The sequence below is a fragment of the Entelurus aequoreus genome, linkage group LG19, assembly GCF_033978785.1.
Source record: "Entelurus aequoreus isolate RoL-2023_Sb linkage group LG19, RoL_Eaeq_v1.1, whole genome shotgun sequence".
In the NCBI taxonomy this organism is placed as follows: Eukaryota; Metazoa; Chordata; class Actinopteri; order Syngnathiformes; family Syngnathidae; genus Entelurus; species Entelurus aequoreus.
In genome coordinates this window covers 44,535,900-44,548,341 of record NC_084749.1, presented here as the reverse complement: position 1 = coordinate 44,548,341, position 12,442 = coordinate 44,535,900, and the positions used below count along the sequence as shown (strand labels likewise).

The window sequence follows — 12,442 nt, the reverse complement described above, 5'->3', positions numbered from 1 at the left end:
CTTATACGTCTAGTCTCTCACGTGAATGAGATAAATAATATTATTTGATATTTTACGCTAATGTGTTAATCATTTCACACATAAGTCGCTCCTGAGTATAAGTCGCGACTTACAGTCCAAAAAATACAGTATGCATAAAAAACAGTTTTCTTTTGTATTAAAGTTAAAGTACCTGTGATTGTCACACACACACTAGGTGTGGCAAAATGATTCTCTGCACCCTTGTTCACCCCCTGGGAGGTGAGGGGAGCAGTGAGCGGCAGCGGTGGCCGCGCCCGGGAATCATTTTTGGTGATTTAACCCCCGATTCCAACCCTTGATGCTGAGTGCCAAGCAGGGAGGTAATGGCTCCCATTTTTATAGTCTTTGGTATGACTCGGCCGGGATTTGAACTCACAACCTACCCATCTCAGGGCGGACACTCTAACCTTTTGTGTTATTTTTTTGAACGAATGAAGTAACGTTTATGACAACCTTGCTCCAAAACACAATATAGAATGTGAGATACGACAGGATAATGCGTACATTTATCATTTGTGTTCAAAACGCTTACAAAAAAGTGGAACCCCATTTTTATGACTTGATGACCCCACTTTGAAAATTCCTAGCGCCAACACTTATCGTACATCTGGCAACTTAACTGTCACTTATTTGTAAGTAATTAGCAACTTGGTTCTTTCATCAGAGAACAAACATGTGCAGACTGAAATGTAATACTGAAGGAAAAAAGAGAGCCGATATCAGAAGAGAATGTTGTTCCATACAAACTGAGTTTTATGTATAAAAATAGCAACTTGCAGCAGGTTTACATCCAACGCTTGCTTGGTCAAATAAAAACATGACGCAGGTTCAAGTGAGACCAGTCAATCAGAACAAACGTCAACATAAAAGTTCTGTGCAGAAGAAAAGATTTTAAAAGTGATATTCATTCGTTGAATTTATTACAAACCTTTTCTGACAACGGTATACTTAAAAAAAAAAAAAAAAGGAATATTTTCGATAGATTTCAAAAAGTTTGTAAAAAGGCTATAAAAAAAAAAGCCCAGCTTTTTTCTTTACATTGTGCCTTTTTTGACTTCAATTGTTTCCTCCAACGTAACAATAAAAACGACCTTTTTATCTCCAGCATAACTTCCAAACTTTGTGACAAAATAAGATACAACAAAGAAGACGATGACGTCATGAAGCTGCAGCATTTACAACCTTGGCCATTTTTAGGTCCAAGTTTCCATTGAAAATTAGCAAGTTAGTGGAATTACTTTGAACTTTTTATGTTTGGTGAAAGTTTAAATGTTAAAAACATGAAGAAGTTGAACTCATGGCGGCTTTTTATGTCAATTCAGCTTTTTTTTTTTAACAAACATGACTTGTTTACGCCCTTTTTGGCACCACGACTCTCCAAGTTTGCTACCAAACAAAAGGGGTACCAAACAGGAGGGCGCCAAACAAAAGGGATACCAAACAGGAGGGTACCAAACAAAAGGGTTACCAAACAAAAGGGGTACCAAAGAGGGTACCAAACAGGAGGGCGCAAAACTAAAGGGGTACCAAACAGGAGGGTACCAAACAAGTGTGCGCCAAACAAAAGGGGTACCAAACAGGAGGGCGCCAAACAAAAGGGGTACCAAAGAGGGCGCCAAACTAAAGGGGTACCAAACAGGAGGGCGCCAAACAAAAGGGGTGATGAACAGGAGGGTACCAAACAAGTGTGCGCCAAACAAAAGGGGTACCAAACAGGAGGGCGCCAAACAAAAGGGGTGCCAAAGAGGGCGCCAAACTAAAGGGGTACCAAACAGGAGGGCGCCAAACAAAAGGGGTGACGAACAGGAGGGTACCAAACAAAAGGGGTGCCAAACAGGAGGGCGCACCAAACAAAAGGGGGACCAAACAAAAGGATGCCAAACATGAGGGCGCCAAACAAAAGGGGTACCAAACAGGAGAGCGCCAAACAAAAGGGGTACCAAACAAAAGGGTACCAAACATGTGGGCGCCAAACAAAAGGGGTGACGAACAGGAGGGTACCAAATAGGTGGGCGCCAAACAAAAGGGTACCAAACAAAAGGATGCCAAACATGAGGGCGCCAAACAAAAGGGGTACCAAACAGGAGAGCGCCAAACAAAAGGGGTACCAAACAGGAAGGGGCCAAACAAAAGGGTACCAAACATGTGGGCGCCAAACAAAAGGGGTGCCCAACAAAAGGGTACCAAACAGGAGGGCGCCAAACAAAAGGATGCCAAACATGAGGTACTAAACAGGGGGGTACCAAACAGGAGGGCGCACCAAACAAAATTGGTGCCAAACAGGAAGGCGCCAAACAAGACAGGAGGGCGCCAAACAAAAGGGGTACCAAACTTGTGATTTAGGGCTATATAAATAAACATTGATTGATTGAGTGACATTGAAACAGGAGGGCGCCAAACAAAAGGGGTACCAAACAGGAAGGGGCCAAACAAAAGGGTACTAAACAGGTGGGCGCCAAACAAAAGGGTACCAAACAGGAAGGGGCCAAACAAAAGGGTACCAAACAGGTGGGTACCAAACAAAAGGGTACCAATTGTTTGCTAAGACTGAAGACCAAAGAGTATTTTGGTGTAAACATACTTTTCTAGAATCTTCCTGCTTGTAGTGGGGTCAAAGGTCAGGGAAGCGACTAGGGTCCTCCTTGTACTCGCTAGGGACCGTGAAAATGTTCTCATCAAAGGCGTCGTAGCGGAACTCCTGAAAGGTTACAGTCGCCGTGATGGTCGGAAAGACGGGAATATCTGCCACACGAAGGACAAAAACAGGAATGACGACATGTGTGGTGCACTTGAAGGCCCCACAGTTTTATTCCAAAATGTCCGCCTGCTTACCCAGTTTGACAGGAAAGCCGGGGGGAAGTTTCATTTGTACGAACTCTCTCAGCTTATTAAAGTGCTTGAAGGGTGCGATCACTTCTAGAACATTCAGCAGCCTGCAGAACCACAACACATCATCATTTATCACTTCTAGAACATTCAGCAGCCTGCAGGACCACAACACATCATCATTTATCACTTCTAGAACATTCAGCAGCCTGCAGGACCACAACACATCATCATTTATCACTTCTAGAACATTCAGCAGCCTGCAAAACCACAACACAACATCATTTATCACTTCTAGAACATTCAGCAGCCTGCAGAACCACAACAAATCATCATTTATCACTTCTAGAACATTCAGCAGCCTGCAGAACCACAAAACATCATTATTTATCACTTCTAGAACATTCAGCAGCCTGCAGAACCACAACACATCATCATTTATCACTTCTAGAACATCCAGCAGCCTGCAGAACCACAACAAATCATCATTTATCACTTCTAGAACATTCAGCAGCCTGCAGAACCACAAAACATCATTATTTATCACTTCTAGAACATTCAGCAGCCTGCAGAACCACAACACATCATCATTTATCACTTGTAAAACATTCAGCAGCCTGCAGAACCACAACACATCATCATTTATCACTTCTAGAACATTCAGCAGCCTGCAGGACCACAACACACCATTTATCACTTCTAGAACATTCAGCAGCCTGCAGGAACACAACACAACATCATTTATCACTTCTAGAACATTCAGCAGCCTGCAGGGCCACAAAACATCATTATTTATCCCTTGTAGAACATTCAGCAGCCTGCAGGGCCACAAAACATCATCATTTATCACTTCTAGAACATTCAGCAGCCTGCAGGGTCACAAAACATCATCATTTATCACTTCTAGAACATTCAGCAGCCTGCAGGACCACAACACATCATTATTTATCACTTCTAGAACATTCAGCAGCCTGCAGGACCACACAACATCATCATTTATCACTCCTAGAACATTCAGCAACCTGCAGGACCACAAAACATCATCATTTATCACTTCTAGAACATTCAGCAGCCTGCAGGACCACAAAACATCATCATTTATCACTTTTAGAACGTTCAGCAGCCTGCATGACCACAAAACATCATTATTTCTCGAATGTTCAGCAGCCTGATAGACAACAAAACATTATCACTTCTAGAACGTTCAGCAGCCTGGAGGATGACAAAACATCATTATTTATCACTTCTAGAACATTCAGAAGCCTGGAGGACGACAAAACATCATTATTTATCACTTCTAGAACATTGAGCAGCCTGATAAATAATGATGTTTTGTTGTCTATCGGGCGGCTTAATGTTCTAGAAGTGATAAATAATGTGTTGTTGTCTAGCAGGCAGCTCAAATTTTCTAGAAGTGATGAATATTGATATTTTGTTTTCTATCAGGCTGCTCAATGTTCTAGACGTGATAAATAATGATGTTTTGTCATCCTCCAGGCTGCTGAACGTTCTAGAAGTGATAAATAATGTTTTGTAGTCCTGCAGGCTGCTGAACGTTCTAGAAGTGATAATGTTTTGTCGTCTTGCAGGCTGCTGAACGCTCTAGAAGTGATAAATAATGATGTTTTGTTTTCTATCAGGCTGCTGAACGTTCTAGAATTGATAAATAATGTTTAGTTTTTTTATCAGGCTGCTGAATGTTCTAGAAGTGATAAATAATGATGTTTTGTTTTCTATCAGACTGCTGAATGTTCTAGAAGTGATAAATAATGATGTTTTGTCGTCTTCCAGGCTGCTGAATGTTCTAGAAGTGATAAATGTTTTGTTGTCCTGCAGGCTTCTGAATGTTCTAAAAGTGATAAATAAAGATGTTTTGTTTTCTATCAAGCTGCTGAATGTTCTAGTTTTGTCGTCCTCCAGGCTGCTGAACGTTCTAGAAGTGATAATGTTTTGTTGTCTTTCAGGCTGTTGAACGTTCGAGAAGCGATAAATAATGATGCTTTGTCGTCCTCCAGGCTACTGAACGTTCTATAAGTGATAATGTTTTGTTGTCTATCAGGCTGCTGAACGTCCGAGAAGTGATAAATAATGATGTTTAGTCGTCCTCCAGGCTGCTGAACGTTCTATAAGTGATAATGTTTTGTTGTCTATCAGGCTGCTGAACGTTCGAGAAGTGATAAATAATGATGTTTTGTCGTCCTCCAGGGTGATGAACGTTGTAGAAGTGATAAATAATGATGTGTTGTCGTCCTGCAGGCTGCTGAACGTTCTAGAAGTGATAAATAAAGATTTTTTTGTTTTCTATCACTTCTAGAACATTGAGCAGCCTGATAGACAACAAAACATCATTATTTATCACTTCTAAAACATCCAGCTGCCTGATGGACAACGAAACATCATTATTTATCTTATTTCATACATACATCAAATGCAGTTCCACTTCATTTACTCTTGTCTCTCTAGCAGACTATTCTGCTGGCAGTGCGTCAAAGAAAAGGAAAGTGAAATGATTTTATCTGCAACTTACGAGTCGATGCTTAGAGGGAAGTCCTGACTCATCGCTACTGAGGCCTTGAAGCTTTTCTTGCTCTCTTTGCACAGCAGCTCTCTGCCCAGGTGAGGGGGGCTGTCACAAACATCAAACATTATTATTTTACATATTATACTCATGGTAAGTAACATCCAATATTATACTCACACATCAGTAACATCAAATATTATATTTACATGTCAGTAACATTAAATATTATATTCACACGCCAGTAACATCAAATATTATATTTAAACGTCAGTAACATCAAATATTATATTTACATGTCAGTAACATCAAATATTATATTCACACGCCAGTAACATCAAATATTATATTTAAACGTCAGTAACATCAAATATTATACTCACAAGTCAGTAACATCAAATATTATATTCACACGACAGTAACATCAAATATTATATTTAAACGCCAGTAACATCAAATATTATATTCACAAGTGAGTAACATCAAATATTATATTCACACGTCAGTAACATCAAATATTATATTTACATGTCAGTAACATCAAATATTATATTCACAAGTCAGTAACATCAAATATTATATTTACACGTCAGTAACATCAAATATTATATTCACACGTCAGTAACATCAAATATTATATTTACACGTCAGTAACATCAAATATTATATTCACACGTCAGTAACATCAAATAATATATTTACACGTCAGTAACATCAAATATTATATTCACACGTCAGTAACATCAAATATTATATTCACAAGTCAGTAACATCAAATATTATATTCACACGTCAGTGACATCAAATATATTTACACGTCAGTAACATCAAATATTATATTTACACGTCAGTAACATCAAATATTATATTCACACGTCAGTAACATCAAATATTATATTTACACGTCAGTAACATCAAATATTATATTCACAAGTCAGTAACATCAAATATTATATTCACAAGTCAGTAACATCTAATATTATATTTACATGTCAGTAACATCAAATATTATATTCACACGCCAGTAACATCAAATATTATATTTAAACGTCAGTAACATCTAATATTATATTTACATGTCAGTAACATCAAATATTATATTCACACGCCAGTAACATCAAATATTATATTTAAACGTCAGTAACATCAAATATTATACTCACAAGTCAGTAACATCAAATATTATATTCACACGACAGTAACATCAAATATTATATTTAAACGCCAGTAACATCAAATATTATATTCACAAGTGAGTAACATCAAATATTATATTCACACGTCAGTAACATCAAATATTATATTTACACGTCAGTAACATCAAATAATATATTTACACGTCAGTAACATCAAATATTATATTCACACGTCAGTAACATCAAATATTATATTCACAAGTCTGTAACATCAAATATTATATTCACAAGTCCGTAACATCAAATATTATATTCACACGTCAGTAACATCAAATATTATATTCACAAGTCAGTAACATCAAATATTATATTCACACGACAGTAACATCAAATATTATATTTAAACGCCAGTAACATCAAATATTATATTCACAAGTGAGTAACATCAAATATTATATTCACACGTCAGTAACATCAAATATTATATTCACAAGTCAGTAACATCAAATATTATATTCACACGTCAGTAACATCAAATATTATATTCACACGTCAGTAACATCAAATATTATATTTACACGTCAGTAACATCAAATAATATATTTACACGTCAGTAACATCAAATATTATATTCACACGTCAGTAACATCAAATATTATATTCACAAGTCCGTAACATCAAATATTATATTCACAAGTCAGTAACATCAAATATTATATTCACACGTCAGTAACATCAAATATTATATTCACAAGTCAGTAACATCAAATATTATATTTAAGTAACATCGAATATTATATTCACATAAACCTATAGTATACATATGATAAACATGAAATATACATATAATAAACATAGTAAACGTATAATAAACATACAGTAAATGTATTAAACATGAAATAAACATACAGTGAACATAGTAAATATAACATAATAAACATATCAACTGTCCTTCCTCACACATTTCTTTACATCAGAACAAGACAAGATGGAGTCCATTAATATTAATAATAATAATACACCAGTGAAACATACCTTACATATTCTGCACGGATGTTAATAATAATAAGATAACTTCCATATTCAGCAGTGTTGTTAATAATAATAATAATAAGATACCTTCCATATTCAGCAGTGATGTTAATAATAATAATAATAATAATAATAAGATACCTTCCATATTCAGCAGTGATGTTAATAATAATAATAATAATAAGATACCTTCCATATTCAGCAGTGATGTTAATAATAATAATAAGATACCTTCCATATTCAGCAGTGATGTTAATAATAATAATAATAATAAGATACCTTCCATATTCAGCAGTGATGTTAATAATAATAATAATAATAAGATACCTTCCATATTCAGCAGTGATGTTAATAATAATAATAAGATACCTTCCATATTCAGCAGTGATGTTAATAATAATAATAATAATAAGATACCTTCCATATTCAGCAGTGATGTTAATAATAATAATAATAATAAGATACCTTCCATATTCAGCAGTGATGTTAATAATAATAATAAGATACCTTCCATATTCAGCAGTGATGTTAATAATAATAATAATAATAAGATACCTTCCATATTCAGCAGTGATGTTAATAATAATAATAATAATAATAAGATACCTTCCATATTCAGCAGTGATGTTAATAATAATAATAATAATAAGACACTACCTTCCATATTCAGCAGTGATGTTAATAATAATAATAATAATAAGATACCTTCCATATTCAGCAGTGATGTTAATAATAAGATACCTTCCATATTCAGCAGTGATGTTAATAATAATAATAATAATAAGATACCTTCCATATTCAGCAGTGATGTATTGTTCCCAGGTTACAAAGTTGTTAGAAGGTGGAGTCAAAGATGATCTTCTTACAGGCTGAGGACACAAACACTTTTTACTACCACTAGTACTATTACTGTACATATTTACTGTACAGTAATACAGTATACTATTACAGTAAAGTGTTATAGTCCAGTATTACAATGTAGTATTACAGTAAAGTATTCCAGTCCAGTAGTCATAGAAAGTAAGAGTGATTATTCCACCGTACAGTATGTAGTATTGTTCCTGTACCACTAGGTGGCAGCATGTAGTATTGTTCCTGTACCACTAGGTGGCAGCATGTAGTATTGTTCCTGTACCACTAGGTGGCAGCATGTAGTATTGTTCCTGTATCACTAGGTGCATGTAGTATTGTTCCTGTATCACTAGGTGGCAGCAAGTAGTATTGTTCCTGTACCACTAGGTGGCAGCATATAGTATTGTTCCTGTACCACTAGGTGGCAGCAAGTAGTATTGTTCCTGTACCACTAGGAGGCAGCATGTAGTATTGTTCCTGTACCACTAGGAGGCAGCAGAGATGTCTTTAAAATGACATCAGAAGTCTTGTTTTCATGACTAGTCAGTCACCTTGTTAAACACACTTTCACTTTCACTTATGTAGAGTGTATGCATCTGTGTGTTGACACATTTATAAACATAATAAATCATGATGTGACATGATCACTCAAACTAATACAATGGATCAATATCATTGTTTACATGTTATTAACATCATTGTTTACATGTTAATATTATTTTTTACATGTTATTAACATAATTGTTTACATGTTATTAATATCATTGTTTACATGTTAACATCATTGTTTACATGTTATTAATATAATAGTTTCCATGTTATTAATATCATTGTTTATGTTTTAATATCGTTTACATATTAACATCATTGTTTACATGTTATTAATATCATTGTTTACATGTTATTAATATTATTGTTTACATGTTATTAATATCATTGTTTACATGTTATTAATATCATTGTTTACATGTTATTAATATTGTTTCCATTGTATTAATATAATTGTTTACTAGTTATTAATATAATGGTTTACTAGTTATTAATATTATTATTTGCATGTTATTAACATCATTGTTTACATGTTGTTAACATTGTTTACATGTTATTAATATAATTGTTTACATGTTATTAAAATTGTTTATATGTTATTAATATCATTGTTTACGTTTTAATATAATTGTTTACATATAATTGTTTACTAGTTATTAATATCATTGTTTAAATGTTATAATTGTTTACTAGTTATTAATATCATTGTTTGCATGTTATTAACATCATTGTTTACATGTTAATATAATTGTTTACATGTTATTAATATCATTGTTTATGTTTTAATATCATTGTTTACATATTATAATTGTTTACTAGTTATTAATATCATTGTTTAAATGTTATTATAATTGTTTACTAGTTATTATTATCATTGTTTGCATGTTATTAACATCATTGTTTACATGTTGTTAATATAATTGTTTACATGTTATTAATATAATTGTTTACATGTTATTAATATCATTGTTTACGTTTTAATATCATTGTTTACATATTATAATTGTTAACTAGTTATTAATATCATTGTTTACATGTTATTATAATTGTTTACTAGTTATTAATATCATTGTTTAAATTTTATAATTGTTTACTAGTTATTAATATCATTGTTTGCATGTTATTAACATCATTGTTTACATGTTAATATAATTGTTTACATGTTATTAATATCATTGTTTACGTTTTAATATCATTGTTTACATATTATAATTGTTTACTAGTTATTAATATCATTGTTTAAATGTTATTATAATTGTTTACTAGTTATTATTATCATTGTTTGCATGTTATTAACATCATTGTTAATATAATTGTTTACATGTTATTAATATCATTGTTTACATGTTATTAATATCATTGTTTACGTTTTAATATCATTGTTTACATATTATAATTGTTAACTAGTTATTAATATCATTGTTTACATGTTATTATAATTGTTTACTAGTTATTAATATCATTGCGTGTAATTATTATAATGGTTTGCTAGTTATTAATATCAGGGTTTACTAACACCCGAATGCAGCTGAGTTAGGCTCCAGCACCCGCCCGCGACCTCATAAGGGACAAGCGGTAGAAAATGGATGGATGTTGTTAATATCAGGTTTGTGACTGACCTCCAAGTTTTGTTGGCTGAGGTTTCCTCCTTTGCTGAGACTCTCCATGATGGCTTTGTTCCTCAAGATGTCTTCCTCACTCAGATGCTCCCTCCTCTTCCTGGACTCCAGCACCAGTCCATTCACACAGTAGAAGTCAGCCAGGAAGTGGCCCACACGCTCCTGCATGAGGACGACACAATTAGCATGTCAGGATGAGGATGAGGATGAGTCGAATGAGATGTTGAGGATGAAAAGAGAGAATGAGCAAACAAGAGTGACATGATGAGGATGAGAGAATGACATGTCGAGGGTGAGATAATGGAGATGAGAGAATGGACGAACAAGAGGATGCGAGGATGAGATGTTCAAGATGAGTGAATGACATGATGAGGATGAGATAATGGAGATGAGAGCATGAGGATGAGAGATTGGGATGATGCGAGGATGCAATGATGAGGATGAGAGATTGATTATGAGGATGAGAGGATGATGATGAGAATGTGAGGATGAGAGATTGATTATGAGGATGATGATGAGAATGTGAGGATGAGCGTATGAGATGATAAGGATGAGAGGATGAAGAGGTAAGTGGAGCATGGTGCTACCAACCGTCTTGTCCTCTCTGAAGAGCCAACCACTCTGTGCTCTGCAGAAGGTGATGGACTTGGTGGAGAGTGTGGCTGAGTAGACATCACTGCTCATCAGGATGTCCACTTCCTCCTCCGTCTCCATCTCACACTCCTGTGTGTATAGAGCAGGGGTCACCAACGCGGGCACCAGGTGAGTCGCCCGCTGGCCTGTTCTAAAAATAGCTCAAATAGCAGCACTTACCAGTGAGCTGCCTCTGTTTTTTAAATTGTATTTATTTACTAACAAGCTGGTCTCGCTTTGCCCGACATTTTTAATTCTAAGAGAGACAAAACTCAAATAGAATTTGGAAATCCAAGAAAATATTTTAAAGACTTGGGGCCGTACTTATCAAGCTTCTTAGAATTACTCCTAAGAAGTCTGCTAAGAGTTGACTTAAGAGTAAATAAATTCTTGGCTGAAAGCTGCACTTAAAAGTTAGTTATCAAGCGTCTTACTCACACTTTCAGCGAAGTGTAGGACTGAATCTTAAAGGCCTACTGAAATGAATTTTTTTAATTTAAACAGGGACAGCAGATCTATTCTATGTGTCATACTTGATCATTTCGCGATATTGCCATATTTTTGCTGAAAGGATTTAGTATAGAACAACGACGATAAAGATTGCAACTTTTGGTATCTGATAAAAAAAAGGCTTGCCCCTACCGGAAGTAGCGTGACGTAGTCAGTTGAACATATACGCAAAGTTCCCTATTGTTTACAATGATGGCCGCATGAAGTGAGAGAGATTCGGACCGAGAAAGCGACAATTTCCCCATTAATTTGAGCGAGGATGAAAGATTTGTGGATGAGTAAAGTGCAAGTGAAGGACTAGTGGGGAGTTGAAGCTATTCAGATAGGGAAGATGCTGTGAGAGGCGGGGGTGACCTGATATTCAGCTGGGAATGACTACAACAGTAAATAAACACAAGACATATATATACTCTATTAGCCACAACACAACCAGGCTTATATTTAATATGCCACAAATTAATCCTGCATAAAAACACCTGTGTGTTTGTTATGCTAGCTCCTAGCTCCTCTGCTAGCTCCTAGCTCCATAGAACTCGCCAATACAATTCAAACACCTGATCAACACACACAATCACTCAGCCCAAAAGACCGTTCACCTAACCCAAGGTTCATAAAGCTTATATATTTAAAAAAGTTACGTACATACGCAAAAAAAAGTTGCGCACATACGGTCAAGCGATCAAATGTTTAGAAGCCAAAGCTGCATACTCACAGTAGCACGTCTGCGTCTTTGTCATCCAAATCAA

General features: G+C 35.1%; 2 protein-coding genes across 3 annotated transcripts in view; both read right to left on the bottom strand.

Moving 5' to 3' along the window:
• Window positions 1–1,004: 1,004 nt before the first annotated feature.
• Window positions 1,005–2,600, bottom strand: LOC133634973 (uncharacterized). The gene is made up of 4 exons (XM_062027633.1): window positions 2,553–2,600; window positions 2,433–2,461; window positions 1,735–2,352; window positions 1,005–1,629 (listed from the first exon to the last, which is right to left on the bottom strand). The coding sequence occupies exons 1-4, from the start codon at window positions 2,598–2,600 to the stop codon at window positions 1,335–1,337; spliced, it is 990 nt and encodes a 329-aa protein (XP_061883617.1). The 3' UTR covers window positions 1,005–1,334.
• Window positions 1,005–12,442, bottom strand: part of LOC133635386 (ankyrin repeat domain-containing protein 13C-like) — a 61,842-nt gene continuing 50,404 nt past the window's right edge. Inside the window, exons 8-13 of one of the 2 annotated variants that reach the window (XM_062028538.1) lie at window positions 11,145–11,276; window positions 10,554–10,715; window positions 8,323–8,402; window positions 5,375–5,473; window positions 2,854–2,954; window positions 1,005–2,763 (exon numbers count right to left, since the gene is read on the bottom strand). In XM_062028538.1, coding sequence (XP_061884522.1) covers window positions 2,633–2,763; window positions 2,854–2,954; window positions 5,375–5,473; window positions 8,323–8,402; window positions 10,554–10,715; window positions 11,145–11,276 — 705 coding nt within the window. In that variant the 3' untranslated portion in view covers window positions 1,005–2,632. The remainder of the gene's footprint in view (window positions 2,764–2,853; window positions 2,955–5,374; window positions 5,474–8,322; window positions 8,403–10,553; window positions 10,716–11,144; window positions 11,277–12,442) is intronic. The other variant, XM_062028539.1, reaches the window with a different exon arrangement.

Coding starts and splice junctions, on each gene's coding strand:
- LOC133634973 (XM_062027633.1), bottom strand. CDS start 2,600: ATGTTTACACCAAAATACTCTTTGGTCTTCAGTCTTAGCAAACAATTG. Junction 2,353..2,432: donor GTTTGGCCCCTTCCTGTTTG/GTACCCCTTTTG, acceptor CTAAATCACAAG/TTTGGTACCCCTTTTGTTTG. Junction 1,630..1,734: donor TTTTGTTTGGCGCCCTCCTG/TTTGGTACCCCT, acceptor TTTGGCGCCCTC/TTTGGTACCCCTTTTGTTTG.